We start from the raw sequence: 24,333 nt of genomic DNA on the forward strand, positions 1-24,333 counted from the left end.
CAGGGTGATAGGATAGGGGGGGGGGGGGGGGGGGGGGGGAGGTGACAACACAAATAGCATTCACACTGCACACACAAGATGGAGGGAGTGCAGAGATCAATCAGTGGGATGAGCGAGAAGCGAGAGGCCCCGGAGAGGACAAGAAAGACAGAGGAGGGGGAGGAGGAGGAAGATAGCGGTGAGAGAGACCTAAAGGTCAGTTTGAAGGACATCAACCTTTAGAGGCTGCACAGAAGGCAGATAGGTGGACACATTGGACACACGTGCGCGTGTGCGTGTGCGTGTGTGTGTGTGTACATGCACGGGGCTGAATAGGCACACGCTCGCTAAGATAAAGCGCCTTTGACCTCCATCGCTGCCCCAGCAGAGCCTCAACATCCATCACGCGGCCTCTCTCTGTCCCTCTCTCTCTCACCCTCTATCCCTCACGTCTCTCTCTCTCTCTCCCCCTCCCTCCCTGACCTTCAGTTATGCACGCCGCATAACTGGGCGCTTCTGCGTGCTACGCGTTGACTAATAAAACGTCCGCCATCCATTGGTCATTCTTCCGCAGAGCAGAGCAGAGCGGAGAGGAGTAGGCTTAATTTATGCTTTGCTGAAAAGGTTTTGTGTTTTCAACAGACGACATAAATGAGTCCTCCTGAAAAGTCCAGTGCGAAATATTTTTTGCCCATTTCCACCAGAGCACTCTCAGAGAATTGTGTGTGTGTGCGCACGTGCGTGCACGTGTGCGTGTGTGTGTGTGTGTGTGACGTGTGTGACTGGGGGGTGTGGGTTGTTTAAACTTGATCCCCAACGCCCCCCTATACTGGCGGTTATAGAGGGCTATATAGGAGAGCTTTTCCCCACAATAACAGAAAATGTACCGTACTAGCATAGAGCCCTGCGGGACTCCGCTCAACCATATGGGGTTTCAGTGGCTAAATGGTTAAGGGCTCCGCGCACACAGGGTTCCACACGCCTTCTGGTGACACACGGATGAGAGCGTTTGCTATACTAGTGTGTCTGATTCACTGTGAATCCCCTGGTCTTACCTTCATCCTTTTCCACTGTTGTGATTTATGGTCTATTCCCAGCGGCCACTTGTCCTCCTTTCATGTCTCTCCATCACTCCTGTGTCATGCGCGTGTGTGTGCGTGTGCGTGTGTGCGTGTGCGAGCGCGTCCGTGTGTGTACCACATGCACGCACAGTCACACTTTTATACACAATTATACAGCATCTCTATGCCATGGCATGTTTGTATGTTTGTGTTGGTGTAGAAATGGGTTTTATAGCGTGTAGTGTGTGTGTGTGTGTGTGTGTGTGTGTGTGTGTGTGTGTGTGTGTGAGTGAGAGAGAAAGAGAGAATAAGAGAGAGAATAAGAGAGAGAGAGAGAGAGAGAGAGAGAGAGAGAGAGAGAGAAAGATCTGGGTATTGGGGTTGATACGCAGCAACCCAGATCCGTCATTTGTGATGTAGTGCACCTCATGCACGTGCTCACACATGCACACACACACACACACACGTGGGACAGCGACTAGTTTTTGATATTCTTTTTCCCTGCTGCTATATACGTACATCCTCACAATGCATTTCAAATACTGACAATATTAACATAACACAAGCAAACAAGTCAGTGTGTGACTGTGTGTGTGTGTGTGCGTGCGTGCGTGCGTGCGTGCGTGCGTGCGTGCGTGCGAGTGAGTGAGAGACAGAGAGAGAGATAAGGGTGGCATTTACTGGAAGTGAACCCTTCAGTCAACCACCCCCACAACCGTCCATCTCTCATGGATGCTGGACTGTCTGTCATCTAACTCCTCCCCCTGTGATCTGATGGATGGCTCTGTCCTCCACCACTCTCTTTTCCACATGCAGAACAACTGATCCATATTGCTAAATAAATAAATCACATCTCGGATGTTTGTCCAACATCCGACGACCATTTCAAAACTGCAAAAACCTGAAAATGTTGAAATGGTATCATATTGTGTATATTTTCTGTGCCAAAGACGAGATTCTTGTAATATTTTCATTCCTAGTGATTAAGTTACATGGCTACAAGTTACATTACTATTACGTCTGAATGACCCTCGGTTGCTAGGCGATCGAGTAAACAGGAAATCAGGAAACCAGAAGTGAACAGTCCAGCAGAACAGCTTTTCTTTTAAATCCGTTTATCTCAGATTATTTTCCCAGATTGCGTTTTTTGATCAAAACAAGCTTTTTTTTTTTTTACATACGGGACGCTTTTACTTCCCGTTTCCGGCCCGTGACATTTCCGAGTACCACTGGAAAGATCGTGGCACTGCATGAATTAACCCATTCTGGACTGAGGTCGATTAAAAAAAAGGCTTCTAAATCCTAAATTTTTTCTGAAAAACCCATGTTTCTATGTCAGTGGTCCTCAACCTTTTTCATGTCAAGGACCCCCAGAATTATCTCTATTGGGCCACGGACCTCCATCTCAAAATATGTAGTTTCAGGGACCCCCCAGAAGCCAATATTTTAGTTAAAAATGTTCGCTCTGAAATATATATTCAAAGATTTGCGCCACATTTTCACGACTTTTCAAAAATAGCAGACCTACAAGCTCGTAGCGCGCCACTCGGTGGCGCGCTATGAGCTTGTAGATCTGCTATTTTTCAATAGCTAAAGTAGAACAGAATGCTTGAAACACCAAGAGGGGTTCCCGCCCAGAATGGGTTAAATGATAATTTAGTCTGGCGTTGAATCAAAGGCCCGCGGAGTTGACCCTATAACCCAGCCTGGGAGAGCCAAACAGTCGTGGTTAGTTTGAGTGCTGCTGGCTTGTGCGCTTCTGAAACCACAGCTGAAGACGAGAGAACTGTCCAATTCACTGAGTGGCGGCAGGTTCCTGCACCGCTGGCTGGCTAACCCACATGGGCAGGGAGGAGGAAGGCATTCAGGCCGCGGTGGATTTATTCTCAAGAGGTCATTATGTGGATCAGCGCTCTCTCAGTGGATCTCTAACCTGCAGCGGAGGACCATTCTGACCTGGCCTGGAAGCATTCTGCAGTGTGAGGCTTTTACACTCCACTGCTTTTACTGCAGTGGCCCGTGTTACGCACCCTGGCTCTCTCTCTCTCTCTGTGTATGTCTCTCTCCCTCTCTCTCTCCGTCTCTCTCTCTCTCCTCTATGTCTCTCTCTCTCTCTCTCTCTCTCTCTCTACCCCCAGCTCACTCCCCCACCCTTAAGCTGCAACTGAGCTGATCCTTATCCACCGTCTCCAACCTATACTTCTCCAGACTACACAGGATAAAAGTAGAGTTGTCCCGATCCGATCACGTGATCGGAAATTCGGGGTATAGATCACGTCATTTTCAAATGATCGGAATCGGAATCGCGAACAAAGAAACGTGATCGGGACATCTCTAGTATCAATATTATATCCATATCGTGATATTAGACTGGATGTCATATTACTATTGTGATATGGCATATAAGTGTTCTATAAAAAATAAAAATATCGGGAAAATTCAGTATCGTCAGATACTCAAAATCAAATGATCGGAAAGGGAGCAAAAAAACAAAACATCCCTAGATAAAAGCTGGGCTAAATTATAAACACCAGCCAATGGACACACTGTGCGCGCATGGCATCGCACACGGAAATCTAAAATGCACCCTTATATTATTCATGTTCCGGTAACGGCTATACTAGCATTTGCCAGAGCCGAATCTTGGCGCCTCTTTTTTTATGTCCAGTGCTTTCCTAGGTGTGTGCTGAATTATATCCGGGTCGATGTTTGGTCCCCTGCAGGCTACTACTGTATATGGACAGTACGTCATGGATCTCAGGTCCCTGTATGTATGTATTTGGTTAAAATGGGTAAGGTTTAAAAAAAGGCAAAAGCATGCTCTGTTGCACTGGCCTAAAAGTGGGTCCTCTAAAACTGCTCCAACTTCTGAGAATGTGTGTTTGGTTCATTAGCCACCAGATGGCTGCCTTATAGTTATAAGTATGTATGTATGTCTGTATGTCTGTATGTATTTAAAAGGGGGGCTTTTTTGTAAAATCCCAGCCTACAATACCTTAATATATTTAAAATCCAAAGTAAGGTTACCAGTGAAGGGCAACCTGCCTATTCACTGGGGACTATGCAAGGCAGAGGCGTCCACCCCCCTGAGTCCAAGTTAGACTAGACCGCATACCTAACATACAGGTCCCTGTATGTATGTATGTATGTATGTATGTATGTATGTATGTATGTATGTATGTATGTATGTATGTATGTATGTACGTATGCTGAGGTAATGTGGAGTCACTTACAGCTCAGACTGGAGTGGCCTGTACAACAGACTGCCTTGATTAGATCACACGCCATTATTCAATTAGCACATGTTATGTGGACACGGATGAGGAGAGGAGAGGAGAGGAGAAGAGAGGAGAGGAGAGGAGAGGAGAGGAGAGGAGAGGAGAGGAGAGGAGAGGAGAGGAGAGGAGAGGAGAGGAGAGGACTGCAGACGACGATACAAAAAAAAGAAGAGGACATTAAACAAAAACTGGCTTGTGTAGAATTCCTGGACTCCATTAAGCACTTAAACCCCTCTATAGTTTGCAAACTAATACTTAGTTGACTGGGGTCAGCTCTGTACTTGGTTGGCTCTTTTTACCCTCTGTACAACTAATCTCACAGAATATGGATGCTATAGGGTTGACCTAGCATCCATATGCATAATGTAGCTCTAAGTGCAAATTCAGAGATCTCTTGTGCTTTCATTCGGGCTCTAGTCCTATAGTATATAGGATTAACAGCATTGGTAGGCTATAGTCCTATAGTATATAGGATTAACAGCATTGGTAGGCTCTAGTCCTATAGTATATATAGGATTAACAGCATTGGTAGGCTATAGTCCTATAGTATATATAGGATTAACAGCATTGGTAGGCTATAGTCCTATAGTATATAGGATTAACAGCATTGGTAGGCTCTAGTCCTATAGTATATATAGGATTAACAGCATTGGTAGGCTATAGTCCTATAGTATATATAGGATTAACAGCATTGGTAGGCTATAGTCCTATAGTATATATAGGATTAACAGCATTGGTAGGCTATAGTCCTATAGTATATAGGATTAACAGCATTGGTAGGCTCTAGTCTTACAGTATATAGGATTAACAGCATTGGTAGGCTCTAGTCCTATAGTATATAGGATTAACAGCATTGGTAGGATATAGTCCTATAGTATATAGGATTAACAGCATTGGTAGGCTCTAGTCCTATAGTATATAGGATTAACAGCATTGGTAGGCTACTAGGCTCTAGTCCGCGTCACTTCCGTTTTCCCACGCTGTCAAACATTCTTTCATTCACAAATCCAAGCATGAGCACTAGTACTAACCAATCGAATTCTACAACCAATCTGCATTCTGCAGCCAGCCAATCAGCGATTGGGCTCCGTTCTATCAAATACCTCGGCCGCTAACCTGCCATTCTCCTTTCAGCCAGTGACCAAGCAACCTGCATCCCCAGCTCCACCTCATTAAAGTCTAAATCACACAAAAATAAACATTTTGCTCGTTTCAAATTGGTGTGATCTCTCCTTTTATTGAAGTGAAATAGCATCCATGACATTTTCAATCTTCAAACACACAATTCCTTTGCTCCAGCACTAGATGATCTTGTCAAGGCCTTGATCTTGTCAAGCGTTTGTGCTTGTGTGGAGAACCAGGCACGGTGAGAGTATTATTGCCAAGCAAGGAGGCAGCTTGAGAAGCTTTGTGCAATGCCGTAAACATCCCTACTGGCCCAAGGGAAATCCATGCGGCGCCATGGAGCGTGGCATTGCCTCGTTGTAGTCTCTCTCTTCTCCCTCTCGCGACCTATACTGTACCCACTATGCTCTCGCTCTCTCTCTGCCCTCCACAGGAAAACCCATTTTACCTGACAGTCCCTGCCTATTATCCAGCTCCTTTTTTTTTATTAGCGCTCACAAACAGATTGGGTCCTCCTCCCATAGATCCAATTTCCCCCCACAAGGAGGGGCTTGTGGGGGGTGGTGTTGGTGGGAGTCTGGCCTGAGTAGAACCTCTGAACGGAGGCCCGGGATTGTTTCAGCGGAGGGAGGATGAAAAATGACACCGCCTCATAGCTGCCTGTTCCTCTAATAATGGCCATTAACACTGCAGGGAGGGGAGATACGTTGTACACTCGCACGCACGCACGCACGCACACACGCACGCACGCAGGCATGCACGCACGCACGCACGCACAGTAAAAGTTGAACCCAAGTGAACCATGGTCCATTTTCATATTAACACTGATGATTTCACTGTGGGCGTGCTCATTTTTATTCAGTCACACACAGTGCCTGGGGACTGGGGGAGGGGGGGGGGGGGGAAGTGATAACGTTTGAGAAAGTAACGTGTCGTGTGTGTGTGTGTGTGTGTGTGTGTGCACATGTGCGTGTGTGCATAGGTAACTCACGTTCCTCCTCTTTGGGGTCCAACTGTGTCACGCTGATGGAGAGACGGTCGACGCGCTCCTGCAGGGAGTTGACGCGGAAAGAGAACGTGTGGGCCTCGTTGAACAGCTCCCCAAACAGGTCCTCTGCATACTTGCCTACACACACGCACACGCACACGCACGCACACACACACACACACAGTGTGATACAACACATACGCAGAGCTGTTCACAAATACACAACTTTAACAGTTCTCTCTCTTCCCATGAGATGCGTGAGTCCATCACAGTATAGCCCCCGGGGGGGCTATAGAGCGTCGCTATAGAGGGGCTATAGAGCGTACCATGGACCAGGAAATGATTCTCCGTTCATTTTCCTCATAGACATTTCAGAAAGTATTTATTTAAAGACGTTTACGCCGCGGACAAAGCCAACTCGAGTCGTGACAAATCATGACAACAAACACAATTTTTTGGGCCGAACAAATAATTAGAAAGAAGAAAAAAACGGCAGGTTACAACACTTTTTGTTGTTGTTTTTCTTCTTTGTAATTATTTGTTTGGTCCAAAATATTGTTTGTGTTGTCATGAGTTGTCACGACTCGAGTTGGCTTTGTCCGCGGCGTAACTGTCTTTAAATAAATACTTTTTGAAATGTCTATGGGAAAAATGCATTGGTATTCATTTCCTGGTCCATGGTAGGGGGCGGGACTGCGACGCTCTATACTGTCGGCGTCGGTCTCCAGCGCTAGTTTGATCCGCCCCTCTATGCCAAGAAAAGCACAGGGCTCTCTCAGGCTAAAAGCACAGGGCTCTCTCAGGCTAAATCACGGTACTGACTGGACCAACATCAACTGCTTTACTACTCACTTTGAAAACCTTGTTTAAATCAAGAAGTCAAATTTGAATCCGGCTAGGCTATAAATGTTCTAAATCATTTTAGCTTGCAAATTTGTGATAATTTGTGATAATTTGTGTGAAGAGCTTCTTCACACAGTACAATTTTCAGTTCAATTTAATTCTGAGAGCAGGGTCTGAAATGAACACCAGCCAACAAGCTCCGAATGTGGGTAGATTTCTCATTTGGCGTGCACATTTCAGAAACCACCCGACACTTTGGCGGGTTATATTGTTATGCCACAAAATAGCTGCATTGATGGTTCAGTGCTTAGGAAGATATCAGCCTTGTTGTGGCTCATAGCTCAGGCACATGTTTTGCCTGTACTCGTGCTCAGCACGAGTACGTTTTGTAACAGAACATCAGCCTCAGTGGCGCTCTAGATCTCATGTTCTCATCTACATACCACTGAGTAATGTCTTATGGTGCGTTCACACGAGCAGATGCAAAAGATACAAAGATGCAAAGATACACCGCAGATACAAAGATGATACACAGCATATTTGTCCACCAGAGCCATATAGAAAGACAGAGTTACGACAACTCCGTTCACTTCAGGGAGCCAGTCCAATGCGGCTCTTCTACATAGACTTCTATCGGCGAATAGGGACACCGGAAGTTTACGGAATGCATTAGAGTGTATGGGCTCGCGCGAGTACATGAACCACGTGACCTGGCTGTTTTCTGGCCCCTCAATGTCGCAACTCTGTCTATACTCTATGGCTCTGTGTTCCACAAGCGTCACTGAAGTGCCAATAGCGTCGGTAAAGCACACCCTCGAGTGTAATATTGCGATTACATTAAACAGTTACCCTAAAAAAGAAAAAGAAAAAAAAACATGTCAACTCAATTTCACTCTAACCAAGACATTTCATACTTTTTTAAAGACAGATTTAGCCACAACGACCACAAATGTCCCATGCAAACTGCTAGCCCAGCCTCTCAGTCGGCTCGGCTCAGTCTCATATGCACAGCTGTTTATGATGCTCGTTTGAACGGGTTGAAGAACAACAAAAAAACAAATCAATTAGATTCGTTCTCGCTTCCCTGCGTCATTGCAGCTACAGTTTGTAGCTTTGTATTGTATATTTGCACCTGGAAGTTGAACACAGCTCAACTTCAATGTGTAGCTTTGTATCTGTCTTTGTATCTTTTGCAGCAGCTACAAACGTCAGATTTGCGTTGTAGCTTCACGTCGCTGGCTTCCATTGAAAATGAATGGTAGACTTTATCTTTGCATCTGCCTGTCTGAACGCAGCATTAGTGTTGGAGTGTCCGTAACTTGTCTACCTCCGAATGTGATATATTTCCGATGTGCACATACACTTTAAACATATTTAACAGGATAACTGCGGACCATTTACGGCCGTCTTTTAGGCTAGACTGCCTAAGTTTAAAGTTACCTTTGAACAGCCACTGCACCGACCACTGAGTTGCTTGTCATGAAAATCCACTTTAAAACGGTGTAATTGCTTGTTGTAGTGTTGAAATATTATAATAATATTCCAAAGTGCCGATCACAACAACAGAACGGAGCAGGAAGCGCTCCGCTCTGTTCCACCCCCTCCATTGTAATGAACGGGGACTCAATTTCCCATAACCCTTTGCACCCCGGAGCGACGGACCTTTTTGCGATGACGTCATCAAAACGTGTCTCATATCCCATTCTGTCCGGTGGATTGCCTGTATGACTTAAAACTGATTCAAACGTGGATTAAACAATGAAAACTTGTGCAACTCGCGAATCGCAGGGAAAGCGTTCTACAATTAATTAACTCGAGCAACTCGGGTTTAGTAGTCAAAGTGTTAATAACACATATCACGCGATCTCCATACAATGATTGTAACTCATCATTTCCGATTGAAGAAGCATGACATTTAGTTTTACATCTAGGATTGTTTTAAGGCTATTTAGTGGTAGCACAATTCATCTTTGGTAGAGTTTTGGATTGTTTACGATTCATGAATATATTATCACAGCTTACATGTGCAATAACAAAGACAGTGATTTCATTCATGGAACATTCTTACCAGATCTTCTTTCTAATTCAAATCGTAAATTCAATTTGATCAAAAAGAAATCTAAAAACTATTGAAGACATCTCGTCAATATTTGGAGTAAAACCATGGCATGGTGGTATCTACACAACCTAAAACCTCTACCAACGTGTATTTAAAGGAGCATTTCAGTGATTTGGGTGATTTGGAAAACCACCCAGTCCGCCCCGGTAACAAAATGTGCACATGCACGCTCTACAGTGGGGGGAAGTGCAACAGGCCAACAGCATGTGCACCAAGGCCCGCCCCCACTCGATCATGATTGGAGGAAGGCCCCACTCATCCTGATTGGATGAAGGTTTTGCCACCCGCCACCAAAACTGAAACTAGGGTTTTTTGACCCCAGGGGCTCACTGGGGACAGGGAGGAACTCCTTATATGGTCAGCACACTCTATAGTAGGGAGGATTATTAAAAAAAAAGAAAAAAAAAGTGATATTTGAATTAAGTCAAATCACTGAATATACCTTTAAAAAAAGAAATGTGACCCCGACTTTACAATCACCACCATAATATCTAATTATTATGCAGATTAATTGCATACATGCCACATTATGCTGTATACATTTAACATTTTATGTTTTGGCTATAGTGTTTTGGCAGGTATAATCTTTCATCTACCAGACATTTGCCTGGTGAGCTAATCGTCTGAGTGAAAAATGGGTGGTGTATAAGGTGTAGTCAACCTTTTGAAAGTATTTGAAATGCATGCTTTTTAGTTTTCAGCAGTTTCATTACTTAGAGTAGGTCCCTGTGCCTTTGCAGTGCGGTGGGGTTATTGCAGCAGCTTATAATGTCCTACTAAAAGTAGGCATTGATTTCCCCGTGCAAAGCACGCAGAGCTGGACACACCATTAGGTTTTGGCATGCAGTGCCGCTTGCGTAGTGTGTCCTCGACACTAACCGTTTCCCATTTACATGGGATTTATGTGCACCCATATAAGTGTGTGTGTGTGTGTGTGTGTGTGTGTGTGTGTGTGTGTGTGTGTGTGTGTGTGTGTGCGTGCGTGCACGTATCCGTGGCACTGACTGAGGCTGCTGAGTTGGCGGATGACGTTGGCCAGAGAGATGTTGGTCACGCACTCCAGCTCATTCTTGATGTTTCTGGGCAGCACCGTGTGGCACAGGTGCCTGGGCTCAATGCTGCGCTTCACCAGCGGCATCTTTCTGCAGCAATACCGCTAACCTGAGGAGAGGAGAGGAGAGGAGAGGAGAGGAGGGGAGGGGAGAGGAGAGGAGAGGAGAGGAGAGGAGAGGAGAGGAGAGGAGAGGAGAGGAGGCTTTATTAGTGCACCAAGCCTTGCTTCCTTGAGCCTTCTTTATCCGTCATGGTACTATGAACCCCATTAGGTCAGACAGAAGAGCTACTGTAGGCAGCGAGGATAGAGGGGAAATAATGGCCCTCGGAGTCGTTACATTGATTGCCTTGCTATCATTGCACCAAAATGATCACAACAGAGTAGAGGGGGTGGGGGTGTGTGTGTGTGTGTGTGTGTGTGTGTGTGTGGGGTGCACGCAGTGGTGGGAGAAAAAGTACTCACATTCTTTACTTGAGTAAAAGTATCAATACTGCATGTAGAAATACTCAGCTAAAATTCAAATTTTACTTGAGTAAAAGTACAAAAGTATTGGTATCAAAATGTACTTAAAATACCAAAGGTAGAAACCAGTAGAAAGTACTCATAATACAGAAGGTCCCATTTCCCATCGCGGCGCATTGTGAGCTTGAAGATCGGCTATTTTCAAATGGCCGAAATCTATATAATAAATAGATTTGGGCCATTTGAAAATAGCCTGGAATATATTATAGTCCAGGCAAACTAGCGTTTCACATGAGAGAAATTGCAACAGATTTTTTTTACACCACACATCATTTCTGAGAGGTGGCTAGAACAACATACTAAATGTCCCAAGAAATCCCAGTTGCAGAAATACATTTAATTGCATTAATCCCAAATGGCTGCCAATTATCACAAAAATGGCCAATCTTGGAATAAATTCCTGACCAAGAGGTAATTGTAACAGTTTTAGTAGGGCTGAAGTGGTTAATGAATGTTTTGTATAGTAAGAATCAAAATCTACAAAGTAACTAAACTCTTCAAATTATGGTAGTGGAGTAAAAGTACAATATTTGCCTCTGAGCTGTATAGTGGAGTAGAAGTACAAAAATACCTCAAAATTGTACAGTGCTCAAATAAATGTGCGTGCGTGCGTCAAAAATCACTATTGGCAGGAATGCAGTGCGAGTGTGAGTCTACGTGGATGAACAGAATCTACGTGGTTAAAAGAGTGAAACAGTTCTGTCACGAATACTATCAACAGCCATGCTGGCTGTCAGTGTCGTCCTCTAACCTTTGTCATTCTCATCATCATCATTCTCATCATCATCATCATCATCATCATCATCATCACCACCACCATCATCATCATCATCATGCATCGCTACTGTCACGCTCTTCCTGCCTGCTCAGCCATGCTAATGCTTTGGCCTGCATATATGGGCATAATAAAAGGGACACAGACAAATAACTGGGTGTGGATTGCATGCATTTCCAACTTCGCATCGTTCCAAGTATAGGCCAGTGCCCACCGGGCACCGCTTTAGTGTAACTAATCGATATAACCGATTATAAAACATGCGTTGATATTAATCGACAATTTAATAAAATAATAGATACATAATCTATCCCAACAAGTGAGCTTGTCGGTCAGCTGTTTTTGAAACGTTTTGAAAACATTACAATATTTTCACCAACAATGGCATGCCCGGAATATATAGGGACAGAAAGGTTGAAAGTGGTTAACCCATTTTGGGCGGTGTTTTTTTTTTTAAAGATATTCTTTTTTGCGGCTTACGCCTTTTATTGGTTTTTGAAGGGACAGACAGTAGGCTGACAGGAAACGGGAGAGAGATGGGGGAAGACATGCAGTAAAGGCTGTGTCGGGCTCGGGAGTCGAACCCGCGGCACACTGCGACTGGATTACCAGTCGGGTGCCCAGACGGTTACGCCACCGCCTGGGCCTATAACATAAGCATTATGTTATACTTTAGCTATTGAAAAATAGCAGATCTGCAAGCTCATAGCCGCGCTATGAGCTTGTAGGTCTGCTCTTTTTGAATAAATATTCTTTCAGAGTGAACATTTTTAACTCAAATCTTTGCTTCAGGGGGGTGTCCCTGGAACAACATATTTTCAGATGAGGGTCAGCGGCCAATTACATATATTTTTGGGGGTCCTTGACATAGAAACATGGGTTTTTCAGAAAACTGTCAGGATTTAGAAGCCATTTGTAGAATCTTTTCTCAGGTCTAAAATGGGTTAAAGACATTGGCTGCACGAGTGCCGATACACAGCGATGACGTGAAGAAGGTCAAATAATGACCCATACATGGGCTTGTCTACGTCCTCTACCAGGGTTGGCAGCGACAGGGACTGCAGTAATGAAATGAAATGAAATGAAATGATTACTAAGGGTATCTGGGCTAAGCTCAAGAACTTGTTTCCAGCCAGGCCCTGCTCATAGAACATTTCATCGTAGTGGTTCAATGCCTTGTTCAAGGGCACTTCAGCAGTGGTAATTTTAACGTGTCGGACCGCTGATTCGAACTGGCGACCTTCCGGTATCAAGACCACTCCGCAATCCGTTCGGCCACCGCTACCACGTACACGGTGGCACAAGTACACAAACGGGGGGGGAAACATTAGGAGAAAACAAAAATGTCTTCAGTGTTAGCGATATTTGCGTGATCCTTAATTAGCGGAGGGAGTTTAGTGACCAGAGGGGTACGTTTCTCCGTGCAAAGATGAGAATTGTTGTTCCCTAAAATTCACAAGGGGTTGGCCTTTTTGAAGACGTGTGCTAACGCTAACAGAAAGTGACATATCTGACTAACGAGGATGAAAGTCAAAACAGACGCCGGGGGGAGGCGGGGGGTGGGGGGTAGAAGAGAGGAGACAGACAATTATAAAGCGCCAACAGCTTCTCTCCCTGTTGAGACAGACCACATCCGTTAGTCATAACACTAACGGGACTCTCCGTTGCAAATGTTCTCTCTAATTAGAAGGAGATCAGGTGCTGAAATGGGCCGACTGATCGACGGAGCCACGGAAATAGAACAGAGAGTGGGATGTTAACCCGTTCAGGGCCTGACGTCGAAATTAAAAAAAAATATGTTTTCTAAATCATGACAATTTTCTGAAAGACTTGAGGCACATTTTAACGATTTTTCAAAAAATAGCAGACCTACAAGCTCGTAGCGCGCCACTCGGTGGCGCGCTATGAGCTTGTAGATCTGCTATTTTTCAATAGCTAAATTATAACATAATGTTTAAAACACCAAAAGGGGTTCCCGCCCAAAATGGGTTAAGCACACTCAGTTTAACCGTGAATAGAAGAAGGCTGATGCTTTTAAGGACGGGAACCCCTTCTTGGTGGTTTTACCTTTCAAGACGGGAAGCCATTTTTCAGTTTATTGTTGCCATGTACAGTATATAGCAAGTTAGCAACATCATTTGTCATTTTTGAATAAATAATTATGTGCAGTTTTTTTCAGAAAACTATAAGATGTGTCAGGATTTAGAAGGGAGTTTTTAAGAATCGGCCTCAGGTCTATCCTGACATATTCAATGCTGGCGTACATACAGGAACAGACGTGATTATCGATTGTGAAAAAAGAAAAAAAAATCACACCCGTGTGAACTGAGTGGTGTAAGGTCTTATATAGACTGATCAACTGTGGTCTGACGTAATGTCTGACGTAATGAAATCACACCCGGGTGAACTGGGTGACCATAGCAACCATGCTCATTTTTTTTGGTACGGACAGACACGTAAACTAACAAAGCCAGTTGTAGGAGTGGTTTACACCACTCAAACAAACGTAGGACAGAAAAGGTTCTAGGAAAGGACCCGGCTATGGATGGATGGCGGTGAGAGGAGGGCTGAAGCAGGCTCTTCTGAGGTGAGTCATCAATCTCAGAAACAACATCTAAGAAAGGACCACAAAAGGGAAGAAAAAGAGTCCCGCGTGCGTCTTAAGCCTTAGTTAAAGTGGTTTGTATACGAGGTGTGCGGGCAATGTTTGACGGCACAAACCCAAACACAACCCGCAAATCCTTGCCCATCTCTGCAATAACAAGACGCCCTCTTCTTGTGAGAGATTAATCTCACTTCAATTGGTCTCTTTATTGCGTGCGTGCGTACACACACAAACACACACACTCATTCACACACAAACACACACTCATTCAAAACTAATGCACCCACGTCTTCACACACACACACACACACACACACACACACACACACACACACACACACACACACACACACACACACACACACACACACACACACACACACACACACACACACACACACACACACACACACACACACACACACACACACACACACAACCTGTTTTCTTCTCTTGCCTTCTTTCATCTCTTCATTGAGCAAATGTAATTGGCAGGGATGTAATCACTAGGGTTGTCATATTGAATATTGATCAGCACATTATTAAGGAATTGTTTTAGATCGATACGTTTTAATTATAGTAAAGCCTAAAACAAACGCCTTAATGGACACTTAATGTCCCAAATGGAAGCACAAGCTGCATGGATGACGACAGTGTCCTAGCAGTGTGTAGAAGTCTTGATATACTGTATGGCACTATACAGTTGGGTGCCACCGATATTGTCCCTTATCATTTGACCCATTTAGGCCTGACCTCAAAATTTTAAAAAATCTGCTATTTTTCAATAGCTAAATTATAACATAATGTTTAAAACACCAAAAGGGGTTCCCGCCCAAAATGGGTTAACTGTCCTTTTGCGCAGATCACCCAAACCTCAGCAAAAAGAAAAGGACAATATCGATGGCCTCCAACTGTATGGCACTATAGGAATGGGCAACGATCGTTACTAGCGTTTGTCGCTTAATGGTAAACTCTGAGATATCATCTCATATCAATCGTAGGCCACTGAATGGAATCGTTATCTTATCATGGCAAAGTTTGCAACATCAGCTAATTTTATTTCACCGGTATAAACGTATTTAATAGAACCATTATCTGAATAATCAATATGGTTTTCTTAGCATCACAATGAACATTGTGAGGTAAACCCCAGTAGTTGGTCATTATTTCTTTTATAATTCTACATTTTATCCCACAATTTTGTAACCCATTTTTTCACCCAGTGTCAATTATCTAATGTAATCCTGGGCGCTACACTCCCTCTGTCAACCAAGGAACACGTTATTCCAACCAGTTCCTTTCCCCTCCATCAGGCGCCCTGGCTGGCCAGGGGGAGGCAGGTTAGAGACCAGGATTACTGCATGTTTTTTGTGAGGGTACCTACCCTAGGGGACACCGGGAGAACATGCAAACTCCACACAGAGAGGTTGTTTTGCCAACCCCGCCTCGGGTATGGGCACCATGGCTGAGGGAAGTATAGGTGCTGGAGGGGCTGGAGCACCTCCTCCCCCCAGGCACAGCCCCCCCCCCCTCCCCCCATCGGACAGGAGGGGAAGATGAATAATTTTAGAAAAAATCATTTTATGTATATGTTCAAAACTATGTTCAGATTTCTGTTACTATGCCTAATAAGTATGCTGTATGTATCACAGTATCGGCGCCTAATTCTGGTTAATTGCATGTGTCTGTTTGTTCCAGGGGTCATCAACATGTCCGTACAAGACTGGCAAGACTTGTCCATGTCTGTGACATTTCTTATGTTGGTTATAATGTCTACAATATATCAAAATATTTAAATAATTAGTTTGAATTATTTTGGTGACTGGTGAAGTGTCGGGATGACATGCTCATTAATGTCAGGTGAGGATGCAAGACAAGACAGACAGCTAGAAGTAATGTTTGCTAATAGCTGCCTTTCATTGTTGCTCTTTCATTGTTCCACTGGCATAATTCCTTACATCACACCACCTACCGGTGTGCATGTTCTAAGACTTTCTCATCAACATTGAATACTTGTTCACCTTAACGGAAACCACTACTACTCTTGAAACTAACAAATGAGTGGGATAGAGTGAATTAACAAAGGATTGACCTGTTTATTATTAGCTACTACTAATGAGACAAGACATCAGTTAAATGAGTTTGGGAACCGACGGCATGACACAAAAGACATATTGTACAACTATATGCAGTGATAGTGAATAAAGGGAACTTGGTGGCAAACCACAAATCATTTGACTAGAACTTTCCAGCAAACAGAGAACTGAGAACAAGAAATAAAGAAGTGAAATCTCAGCCATATGTATTTGTGTACCATACATGGAATTGGATAGAGCTCTCTCATCATTATTCTACTGTAATTATTTGTCTCATCAGCAAGAACTGAACAGTGATGGTGAAGAAAGAGAACTTGGAAAGACGTTTGCGGACAAACCATTTGACTAGAACTTTCCAGCAAACAGAGAACTGAGAACAAGAAATAAAGAACTGAAATCTCAGCCATATGTATTTGTGTACATGGAAGAATTTCAACCATTTTGCCTCATCAAGTCAGGTGCAATCATCAGTATGTTAATCATAAATAATGTTTTTATTATTGTTAGATTTTTTTCATAATTATAGCCTACACATTTGAATTAGTGGTCTATAATAAGATGAAAAGGCAAGGGCTAAATAGATGTCATACCCACAATGAGACAATGACACACAGGCATAGTCACTATGGCACATTATGAGGCCATTTGTATACATTTAGGGCTAGCTATTTGGGTTTCTGGTAAAATTATTGACCATTTATTTTGTATGTCCGTGACAAAAATCAAGCGTAGCGTTAGTTCACTGCGGCACGGGAGGCAGATGGTTATTATAGTATATAAACTATATATAGGAAAGTAAAAGCCACTTTTCCGTGTAAAAAAATGCACAAATGTGCGTGCACGAGGTGTGTGCGCGCGCATTTTGCGGCGCACGCTTACACGTGCGCACCCCCTCCTAAACGCTCAGCACCTCCTACTGTAAATACCTTCCCGCGGCCCTGATGGGCACTGAGGACGCGGAGGAGAGAACACGCCTCCAGTGCCCACAGCGTCCCCAGCGGGAATCGAACTCAGGACCTTCTAGCTGTGAGGTGACTGTGGTCGTCATTATTTCTGTGAGGACAGCAAAAAACTGGCTTTTTCTAAAGGAAAAAAGGATACGAAGGACCAAAACAAACAATCTATAAGTGGGATGGGAAAACGCAGACGCAATTGGAGAAATGTCAAGTGTTTTACATGGAGGCCTGCAGTTTTATATTATTGTCCTTTGAATAATGTATCACAACTATTGCAAAATATAGATTCTGCTACAGAATAAAAGAACAGGAAACAACAGCGAACATCTGCTGCTGTCCAGATTCTCCTCTGAACCCACTTACTCTGTGTGTGTGTGTGTGTGTGTGTGTGTGTGTGTGTGTGTGTGTGTGTGTGTGTGTGTGTGTGTGTGTGTATTTTCACTCCCCAGGACTTATCAGGCTGTGGTCGCCTGATGTGCAATCAGGCTCCAAAGTGGCAGAATACATTCTGCAATCCGCGCACGCACGCACGCACGCACGCACGCACGCACGCACGCACGCACGCACGCACGCACGCACGCACGCACGCACGCACACACGTCACACACACACGACAGTGAGAGGCTGATAGTTCCATGTTGTGACAGAGCTCGGTCCCAGGTTCCCGCAAGAAATCTTTTATTAATTACCTCACTCGTTTCCCCTCCGAGAGAATTAATGAAAGATAAAAAAAGAGAGCAAGGCATAGTGTGCGAGCAAGATAGAGAAAGAGATACAGACAGGGAGGGAGGGAAGGAGAGAGAAAGAAGGAGATGGAGAGAGGGAGGAAGGGAAGGAGAGAGAAAGAAGGAGATAGAGAGAGGGAGGGGAAGGGAGAGAGACAAATGGTGGTATTGGAAGTCAAGCCAAGGCCCGAAGCTAAGCAACAGCACTAGACTTGATAAACCAGTCAATATCTACAACAACAAACCTATCAATCACCGTTGGCCCAGGCTGCATCGTTTTACATCCTTCAATATGGAGCCAACATATTCTAGTCAATGTTGCACTCTGTAACCTCAATGTGCAGTACAAGCATCATTGTAAATCTGAATGCCAGGAATCTCTGTCAGTCTGTCATATTGAGACGGCCATTCATCCAATCGACGTCAGTGTCTTCTAGCGGGGTGCTGGGCACCCTCATATGGCTCCTGGACTTGAACTGGCTCAGAGTACACACTACACAGGCATGTTCACAGAATGTTTGCAGAAATATGAAAATAAGACCAAAGGGGGGGCACGGTGGCACAGTCGGTAGTGCAGCTAGAAGGTCCTGGGTTCGATTCCCGCTGGGGACGCTGTGGACGCTGTGGGCACTGTGGGCGCGTTCCCTCCTCCGCGTCATCAGTGCCCATACCCGAGGTGGGGTTGGCGAAAGGGCCTTTCTGTGTGGAGTTTGCATGTTCTCCCCGTGTCCCCTAGGGTAGGTACCCTCACAAAAACATGCAGTAATCCTGGTCTCTAAAGCTACCTCCCCCTGGCCAGCCGGGGCGCCTGATGGGGGGGAAAGGAACTGGTCTGAATAACGTGTTCCTTCCACGCGCTACGTCCGGCCAGGGAAATTCCCCCCTGTCAGGTGAAAAGAAGCAGCTTGGACTCCTCATGCATAGAAGGAGGCATGAGGTCAGTCCGCTGCCCCCCCCCCCCCCCCCCCAGGTTGGCAGAGGAAGTGTAGCGCCCAGGATTACATTAGATAATAAGAGTACCACAGACGAAAAACAGTCTAAGTCCAAATTTCAGACTGACCCCTCCACGAAAAGGCCTCGTTGTCCTGACCCCTTATCTATCATTTATACATTATGGATAAATAGTGTGGACTTAGACTGTTATTCGTCTGTGGCATTCACTGGGTGAAAAACAAATAAGACCAAAGGACTTGAAGCATGTCCTGGGAAGCATACGGTATTGAGGCGTTTTCAAAGTCCTTAAGCTTCCCACGCACCAAATCCAGGTGGGAGACAAAATGGCTAACTCATGTTGGCCTGTCCTTGAACCACTGCTGCTGTATTGATATCTCCACTTGGAGTTCAGCACAGTTTAGGTGGAGATGCCAAGAGATGAGAAACCACATTTTCAAATGTCCACCACCTTTCTATGAAAAAGCTTTAGCTCTGCTGGGTTCATATTTATGGTCACTGCACTGTCACGGTTTGCTGAAATTACTGAACCCAATTGCAGAGACACAAGCAATATAGTGAAGTTCATTTATTAAGGCAGTTAAGTTTACAACCAAAAAGTAGTTATTGCATGCAGAAAATCAGGACGTCCAAAAAGCTAAACTAATCAGAAGCACAATGCCAAAATCAGGAAGTACAAAAATGCAGAAAGTTAGCCTGGGCAGCATTCCTTTTCGGGTTTATGATATCGCTACGTCATGTTGTAGTCATTGTTCTGTAGTCATCAGGCAAGAACCATCAATCTGGAACTTCCTTTCCCCTCAAACCGATTTTTCTCAATAAAAGCTGCAGGCTACGAGAGCTTTTATTGTTATTCTTCCGGTTTGAGGGAAAGGAAGTTCCAGATGATGGTTCCTGCCCGATGACTACAAAACAATGACTACAACATGACGTAAAGATATCATCTGCTCCAGACCGGTTCACACGGCAATTTTGTAACACAGACCAGGCTTTCCTCCGAGGTGGAAAGCATGGTGACGCGAGGTTAGTCTCAACCCGTGGGTCGCGACCCCTCGGGGGCTCGCCATAGAGTATATATATAATAGAGACTGAACTAGCGCGAAGCTCCGCCCCCCCAGCTATTCATGTCAGTGGAAGTTGCTCAGTGGCGTTTTGAAGCACCCGGAAGACTGCCGGAAGTCCCTCCCAGGACCTCAACTTTGAGGTCCTGAGTGACGTAGGGCAACTGAGCGCTCAACGTTAAAGCCCAGCTGCACGGGGTTTCCCGGTCATGAATCCACGGGTCCGCCTGTAGTCCCTCCTCCTACCACTAGGACCCAGAGCTTCAACGTTGGAAAGTCTGCCTGCCCCCTTGGGGCTCGCCAAATTATTTTAGGGGGTCCCCAAATTATTTTCAAAAAAAAAAAAAAAAAAAATATTTAAAAAAATATATATATTTTCACGATTTTTCAAAAATAGCAGACCTACAAGCTCGTAGCTTGTAGGTCTGTTATTTTTCAATAGCTAAATTATAACAATGGTTAAAACACCAAAAGGGGTTCCCTTCAAGTGTTCCTCCTTCAAGTGTTCCTCCTAAAAGTGTTGAATAAAATGTTGCCATATTAGATCAAACGTATTCATCAGTATTCAGTGACTTATTTTATTGTATCCAACGATTTTGTAACCCATTATTTTCACCCAGTGTTAATCTAATGGGGCTCTACACACCCTCCCCCAACCTGGGGAGAGCAACGGACTGACCTCATGCTGCTTCCTTCAAAGCACAAGCGTCCAAGACGTTTTTTTCTTTTTCGCCTGACAGTGGGGAGTTTCCCCGGTTGGACGTAGCGCGTGGAAGGAACACGTTATTCCAACCAGTTCCTTTTCCCCTACAGCAGGCGCCCCGGCTGGCCAGGGGGAGGCAGTTTAGAGAACAGTAACAGACTTATAACTGAATAATACACTACAGTATATATGTTTACTGAAATAATTGTTCATTAATCGTCATGGAGGCAACGGTTTTCAATAAGTGTGACGTTGAGTTGAAGTCGTATCGCCCAGCCCTACCTGCACTAGTAGCCCAAAAGGCTCTGTGCACTTTGTGCAACTAAGCAAAGCAAAGCAAAGTTACTATATTTACCCAGGGTAACTGGACTAAGCATCAGATACTTGTTTACAGCCAGGCCCTGCTCATAGAACATTTCATGGTAGTGGTTCAATGCCTTGCTCAAGGGCACTTCAGCGGTGGTAATTTTAACGTGCCGGTCCGGGGATACGAACTGGCGACCTTCCGGTATCAAGACCGCTCCGCAAACCGTTCGGCCACCGCTGCCACTAACTCAACATAACATACCCAAGTCCAGCCCGTCTTCAGCTTAAAGGCCTATGTTGTTAAGTCGGGGATATGAGGCTATGATGTTCAACCAAGCATCCATTGAGCCATTGTCTCTCGTCCTCTTGCCCAGCAAAACAAACCGCCTACCTCCTCCTGGGACCGCCGACAGTTTAATCTGCCCCGCTCTAATTCTCCCAAATCTCCCCGCCGAAACCGTCGTGTTCTCTGTTGCCACAATCCCCCGATCGATATGAAAGCTTAAGCTGGCAAAACCTACTGGACACTACTAGCACAACAAACACACACATACAAACACACACACAGGCCTCTGCTAAACAAAACACCTCTCAGAGGGATGGAAGGAAGAAACCAGAAGGGATGTGGAGGAACACAACAAGACAAGAAGGGCCAGTAGGAGAAAAACGAATGCGGTGAAAAGAATGGTCAATGGTAATTTAATCTTTGTGTAGGACAAAAATAGACACTGCCTATTTGCTCAGACACTAAGACGTACAATTCTCCATTAATTAATTAATGGGAATGCTATCTTTTGTGTAGGACAAAGTTTGTGAACAAACGCATACACTAAAAGCTGGATATAGGAAGGGCTAGCACCCCTCAAAAAAGTGTGTACGCAGAAAAATACCGGTTTGTTAATGCGGTACCTAATGTTTGTTTAAAGTGCTCTAAACAAACATTAACAGTCCATAGACTTGCCTGCTACTATGTTTGTTAAAGTGCTCTAAACAAACTTTAAAAGTCCATAGACTTGGCTGCTACTCTGTAAAAGGTGCTCTAAAGAGAAAAAAAAAAGCCAGACGTTGGAGTCCCTCATAAAATGGTAGCCAGTTCCTCCCTGCTTGCATGGCACTCGGCCTTAAGAGTTGAACTGGGGTAAGTCCTTGACATACTAGCATAATGTCCACGGGGTGTACTTGTTCATCAAGCTGCCTCACGCCAAGGAAACATGAGATAGAGAAGCTCCTGAACTGTGTGCTACATGCCTCAGGAACCGTTGGTTCCCTCAGCTACTTACTTAACCACACAAGACAGTTTGAGCAAGCGCATCACTGCACATAACGAGACAATGCCATGGCGTTGATGGCGACACACACGACATAGCTTAACCAGGTGCAATCTCTAAACAAAGGTCAACTGCATATAGGCAAAGACACTTAAGAAGCTGCCCTCGATCCGTCCGTGCCGGTGACAACAACAGCGGCTTTAATGAGAAATCGATCGATAGGAAAGTTCACAGAGCGGAGCATTTCAAAGCAACGCACAAATATGGGTCCCGCTAAATGAGACATGCCAAAAGAAAAAGAACGAGATACTTCAACGTTACACACAGGGGTGCTTTCGAAACCACTAGGCCGTTTTGTTTTTCGTTATTGATCAAGGGAAGTGTTGTGCTGCTGACCATGCATGCTCTTTGTCAGCGGCTCCGTGACGGCACTGCTGCTTGCTTCATGTTTGTCATTTCACAAATGCACACATCTGCCCAAAAGTTCAGCCTCGTTGGACACACCGACAACAAGGTCCACTGCATCGATTCAACCTCGTTGGCCCTGCTCAGGACACCTCAACAGAAAATGCTTAACCACTTCAACCCTAGTCTAGATTTAGTAAACTGGACCCGAGTCTGTACTTGGACTTTTTTTGTCCTGTCTGCACCAAATCTTTTCACCAAAAAAAAAGCTTGTAGGTCTGCAAATGTTGCCTAATGTTCCCGTCAGTATAATGGATGCTGGTGTTCAAGTGGTAATGTGTGAATGAGCGTCACTCATCACTCAACACGTTTCCAACACAAGTATCTACCACTGGGCCGCAACTTAGTAGTACATATCCTTTTTTTCATTCCCTACATTTTGTTTTTTCAAATAAAGCTTTCAGGGGGTTAAAAAACAATACAAGATCTGTAATTTTCAAACATTTTCCAAAATGGTGACAATAGAGTCAGTCAAATTGTCACAAATATTTAAATACGGTTTAAGTGGATCATTCATAATGTATTGTTATATTGTAAGTTCTATCTAAAGGTTTGGGAAGCCCTGATCTAAGACATTCAAACCAGAACACTTCGGTACGAGATACCAGGGTTGTGGCTCTTTCGGAGCGGGAACTTATTTTATTTGACCCATATGTGATGTGCAAATGTTAAAGGAGAATTTCAGACTAGAAGGCTTTCGTACCTTTATTTGTAGTTACGTCCCCACCAAAGAGGTCCAGGTGTTATTTTGTGCAAAAGCGCATTATTGGCTATTTCCCTATACCATAAGCCCTCAATGAATTGAACTGCATTGAATTGAATGGGGCATTGGGTTGTTGTGCTAATTCGCTTATTTCCATCGCTCAAAAATGTATATATCCTCTCTTCATAATGTAAATAGTATCCCAAGCGGCACACTTTACTACTTATTTCGATGGAAATAAGCGAATTAGCACAAAAACCCAACCCCCATTGAGGGCTTATGGTAGGGGAAATACAAATAGCCAATAATGCACTTTTGCACAAAATAACACCTGGACCTCTTTGGTGGGGACGTACCAACTACAAATAAAGGTAAGAAAGCCTTCTAGTCTGAAATTATCCTTTAATAAAGAACCTAAAAAAAACTAAAACAAAAACCCAGAAAACTTCTGGTGATAGTCCTGTTTCTTTGAGTGCATGTGTTTGACAACCCACCTCAACCCCTAACCTAACCATAACCGCAAGCACGGGAGCAGGCGCTAGTCCGAGGTGCGGACGCATGTCGAACCAATGCTCCGTCAGACCATAGTATGCCTCCCGTTTCTTTCCAATGTTCCTACTAATAATTTAAGAGCTTTTCCAACTGGGAAACAAACAATAAAGCTTTTTCTTAGCATTAGTAGTCTATTTCACTTTCAGCTAATAGTCAATCAACGCTCACAGACCCACACAGTGCAGCCGGCCAACTCCT

At 44.4% G+C, this 24,333-nt stretch overlaps 1 protein-coding gene and 1 long non-coding RNA gene across 5 annotated transcripts in view; one reads left to right on the forward strand and one right to left on the reverse strand.

Moving 5' to 3' along the window:
* Nucleotides 1–24,333, forward strand: part of LOC306940467 — a 560,182-nt gene that overhangs the window by 171,988 nt on the left and 363,861 nt on the right. The gene's annotated exons all lie outside the window — the stretch shown is intronic.
* Nucleotides 1–24,333, reverse strand: part of wasf1 (WASP family member 1) — a 111,228-nt gene that overhangs the window by 51,021 nt on the left and 35,874 nt on the right. For all 4 annotated transcript variants that reach the window (XR_013792122.1, XM_079526705.1, XM_079526704.1 and 1 more), the window contains exons 2-3: nt 10,399–10,554; nt 6,435–6,569 (exon numbers count right to left, since the gene is read on the reverse strand). Coding sequence is in view for 3 of the 4 variants with exons in the window: in XM_079526705.1 (XP_079382831.1) it covers nt 6,435–6,569; nt 10,399–10,531 (268 nt within the window). In the remaining variant the exon portion in view is untranslated. The remainder of the gene's footprint in view (nt 1–6,434; nt 6,570–10,398; nt 10,555–24,333) is intronic.

The sequence above is a fragment of the Electrona antarctica genome, assembly GCF_951216825.1.
Source record: "Electrona antarctica genome assembly, chromosome: 17".
In the NCBI taxonomy this organism is placed as follows: Eukaryota; Metazoa; Chordata; class Actinopteri; order Myctophiformes; family Myctophidae; genus Electrona; species Electrona antarctica.